At 44.0% G+C, this 2,934-nt stretch overlaps 1 protein-coding gene across 9 annotated transcripts in view; it reads right to left on the bottom strand.

Moving 5' to 3' along the window:
* Positions 1-2,934, bottom strand: part of dbnlb (drebrin-like b) — a 33,733-nt gene that overhangs the window by 3,435 nt on the left and 27,364 nt on the right. For 4 of the 9 annotated variants that reach the window (XM_032515775.1, XM_032515770.1, XM_032515772.1 and 1 more), the window contains 4 exons: positions 2,076-2,130; positions 1,779-1,850; positions 1,358-1,481; positions 50-166 (listed from right to left, as the gene is read on the bottom strand). In XM_032515775.1, the coding sequence (XP_032371666.1) occupies positions 50-166; positions 1,358-1,481; positions 1,779-1,850; positions 2,076-2,130 (368 nt within the window). The remainder of the gene's footprint in view (positions 1-49; positions 167-1,357; positions 1,482-1,778; positions 1,851-2,075; positions 2,131-2,934) is intronic. The other 5 variants (XM_032515773.1, XM_032515778.1, XM_032515776.1 and 2 more) reach the window with 3 other exon arrangements.

The following is a 2,934-nucleotide window of genomic DNA, read 5'->3' as shown; positions in this document are numbered from 1 at the left end:
TGTGTGTGTGTGTGTGTGTGTGTGTGTGTGTGTGTGTGTGAGCTCACACCTGTGGCACGGACAGGAGAGGCAGAGCCTGCTGGCATAGGAGAAGCTTGGCGCTGAGGGGAGCCGGCACGCTCACTTTCGTAACCTGGCTTAGACAGAAAGGGGCTTTGCAGACGGCCTGAGCAGAGACACACATGGACCCCACGAAACAAAAATGTAGAAAGGGACAAGAGGGGACACAAAGTGCAGACCAGTTGAGCAGAAGAAGAAGAAGAAGAAAAGACACCATGATGGAGACTCAGCATTACGTGCAGTATGACTAGGAGACAACAAGGCAGTCTGATGGAGGGTTAAAGCGCTGACATACAGCGTTGGGAGGAAACCTCCTTTAGAAAAAACACCGGTTTGTACGAAGCTGAGAGAGAAGCTACGCAAGATTTGCAGTAATGTCGGAGGGGTTGTGACATTAAAGGGTAACTCCTTTATTTTTCAACCTCCCATGTTTTTGTGTCTAAGTGACTAATGGGAACAACAATTTGAGCAAGACCTCTGCATCCGGTTTCTGCGATACAAGCTGAAATGTAAGCACTACGGGCATTTGTGCACCGTCAATTTCCATCCGCTCCATCAGATTATTATTTATATAACGTTAATGAGCAATGACGCACTTTTTAATCTTTCACTGACACGATCAGATTATTATTCTCAGTGTCTGACAACATTATGGAAAGGATCTCTACAGAGACAGACCTTCTTGTTAAAGAGTAAAATCCTTTTTAGTTTAACCAGAAACAGCTTTGCAATCATCATTGGCAACCTCAAACTCCATCTAAATAATGAGCACTTGTAGAGTGTATAGAGCTGCATATTTCCACATGTACATGGGTGAATTAAGGCTTTGTTTTAACCAGACCAGAGTGGTGATTGTTGGACCAATGAAAAGATGAACCAAGACGGCTTTTGATAGTTTTATTTAGTTTCTGTCGACATTGAATGGAGTGTTTTACGATAATTAAAGGTGGGTTTGGCAATGGTCATTTCAGGCCGTTTCATGTTGAATAAAAAGGATTTTTAATCTTTAACAAGAATGTCTCTCTCTGTAGGATCATTTCCATAATGTCAGACACTTATATATAATAATAATCAGAGCCTGTCATCGAAAGTGCGTAATTGCTCATTAACGTTACATTGCAGCTCGTTTCTTGCTTAATACTGGACCGATTTAAAAAAAAAAAAAAAAACATTGTTCCAATCAGTCACTTAGACACAAAAACATGGGAAGATAGGGTTCAGGCTGAAAAATACTGAAGTAACCCTTTCAAGCAAACAGATTTACAGGTGTATGTCAGGGTGTATGCAGGGCCGATACCTGGCTGGGGGCTGGCGGGGCCCCCTGAGGGGACGTCCGAGTCACTGGGAGTTATCCCCCTCTCTCTCTGCTTGAACATCTCTCTGGGGTTCACAGCACGCTGAGAGATGAGAGACGCCGCCTCCTAGAAGAAGAAAAAAGGAAATGAATAACGCAAACAATAAACATTAGATAGCCACGGGTTATTAATAATGCAGAGGGAAGTGCTGCAGAGTGAAGAACGAGAGAACAGACAGATGCCTGATTTCCGTGAATGATCACTGAGAAAGGAGGCGTCGTGCAGTAAAGACTGGAAGACGTGTTACATTCAGCTTAAAAATGGCTTGGATTTGGTTAGAAAGACACAAACGCTTGTTTTCGAGATAGGCAATGAAAAAGAAAGTTTGTCCAGAGGAGAGCACGTTTGGGCAGGGGAACTCACGTTGACCTTTTCCACAGATTCACCTCTCTTGACGGCTTTCTTCTCGGCTGCCTGGATCTCCTCCTGCTCCTCCTGATAATCTCAGTATTAATGTTGGAACTGCCGACATTACCTTCCTGGCTTAAAATGTGTGCACTAATATCCAAACGTATTTAACAATCGACATTAATGTAGAAAAGTTGCTAACACTCTGTTAGTTTCACACCAATACTTCTCCACACTCACTTCAACATCTGGTTCCTTGAGTCTCAGTTTACTCCACAAACCCTTTAATTTAAAGCGTAAGGTCACACTCACCACGCGTGGTCTCTCCTGGTCTCTGCTCTCAGCGTCCTGCTGCTGCTGGTACTTCCTGTTCAACAAATGACCATTTAGAAGACAAGTAGAGGAAATTCAGTATAAACCTTTGAATAGAGGCTACATAGGAGTGTCACGATTCTCCAAATCCACGATTTAAGATGTGTGTATGTTGCCAATTGTATGTTGTCAAAAACAAGTAAATATTGTTAATCCCAAATCCACGATTTGATTCAGTTTCAAATCGAGGATAAGACCCAGTAGATGGCAGAAGGGTACTTTCAGTTTCCCCCCCCCATCATCGGGGAAGCACTGACGTTACAGTTTGAATTTCTCAAAATGAACGAGGGGCTATCGAACGCACCATGGAGTCTCGTCGGAGCCAACAAGCTTTACCTTCATTGTTTGTTTCCATAACTCACTCGCGAGGAAGGCAAAATGTTGCAACATTAGCTGCATGCTACCAGCCAGTAAGCTAACGTTGCCCTGTGTCTTTAGCTGCATATTACCAGCCAGTGAGCTAACATTTCCCTGTGTCTTTAGCTGCATGCTAACAGCCAGTAAGCTAACGAAACCCTGTGTCTTTAGCTGCATACTACCAGCCAGTAAGCTAACGTTACCCTGGTCTTTAGCTGCATGCTACCAGCCAGTAAGCTAACATTGCCCTGTGTCTTTAGCAGAAGCTAACGTTACCCTGTGTCTTTAGCTGCATGCTACCAGCCAGTGAGCTAACATTCCCTGGCCAGTAAGCTAACATTGCCCTGTGTCTTTAGCTGCATGCTACCAGCTGGTAAGCTAATGTTGCCCTGTGTCTTTAGCTGCATGCTACCAGCTGGTAAGCTAACGTTGCCCTGTGTCT

The sequence above is a fragment of the Etheostoma spectabile genome, chromosome 5 (assembly GCF_008692095.1).
Source record: "Etheostoma spectabile isolate EspeVRDwgs_2016 chromosome 5, UIUC_Espe_1.0, whole genome shotgun sequence".
NCBI lineage: Eukaryota > Metazoa > Chordata > Actinopteri > Perciformes > Percidae > Etheostoma > Etheostoma spectabile.
Note: the sequence above shows the minus strand (reverse complement) of the source record. Positions and strands in the feature narration are given on the sequence as shown.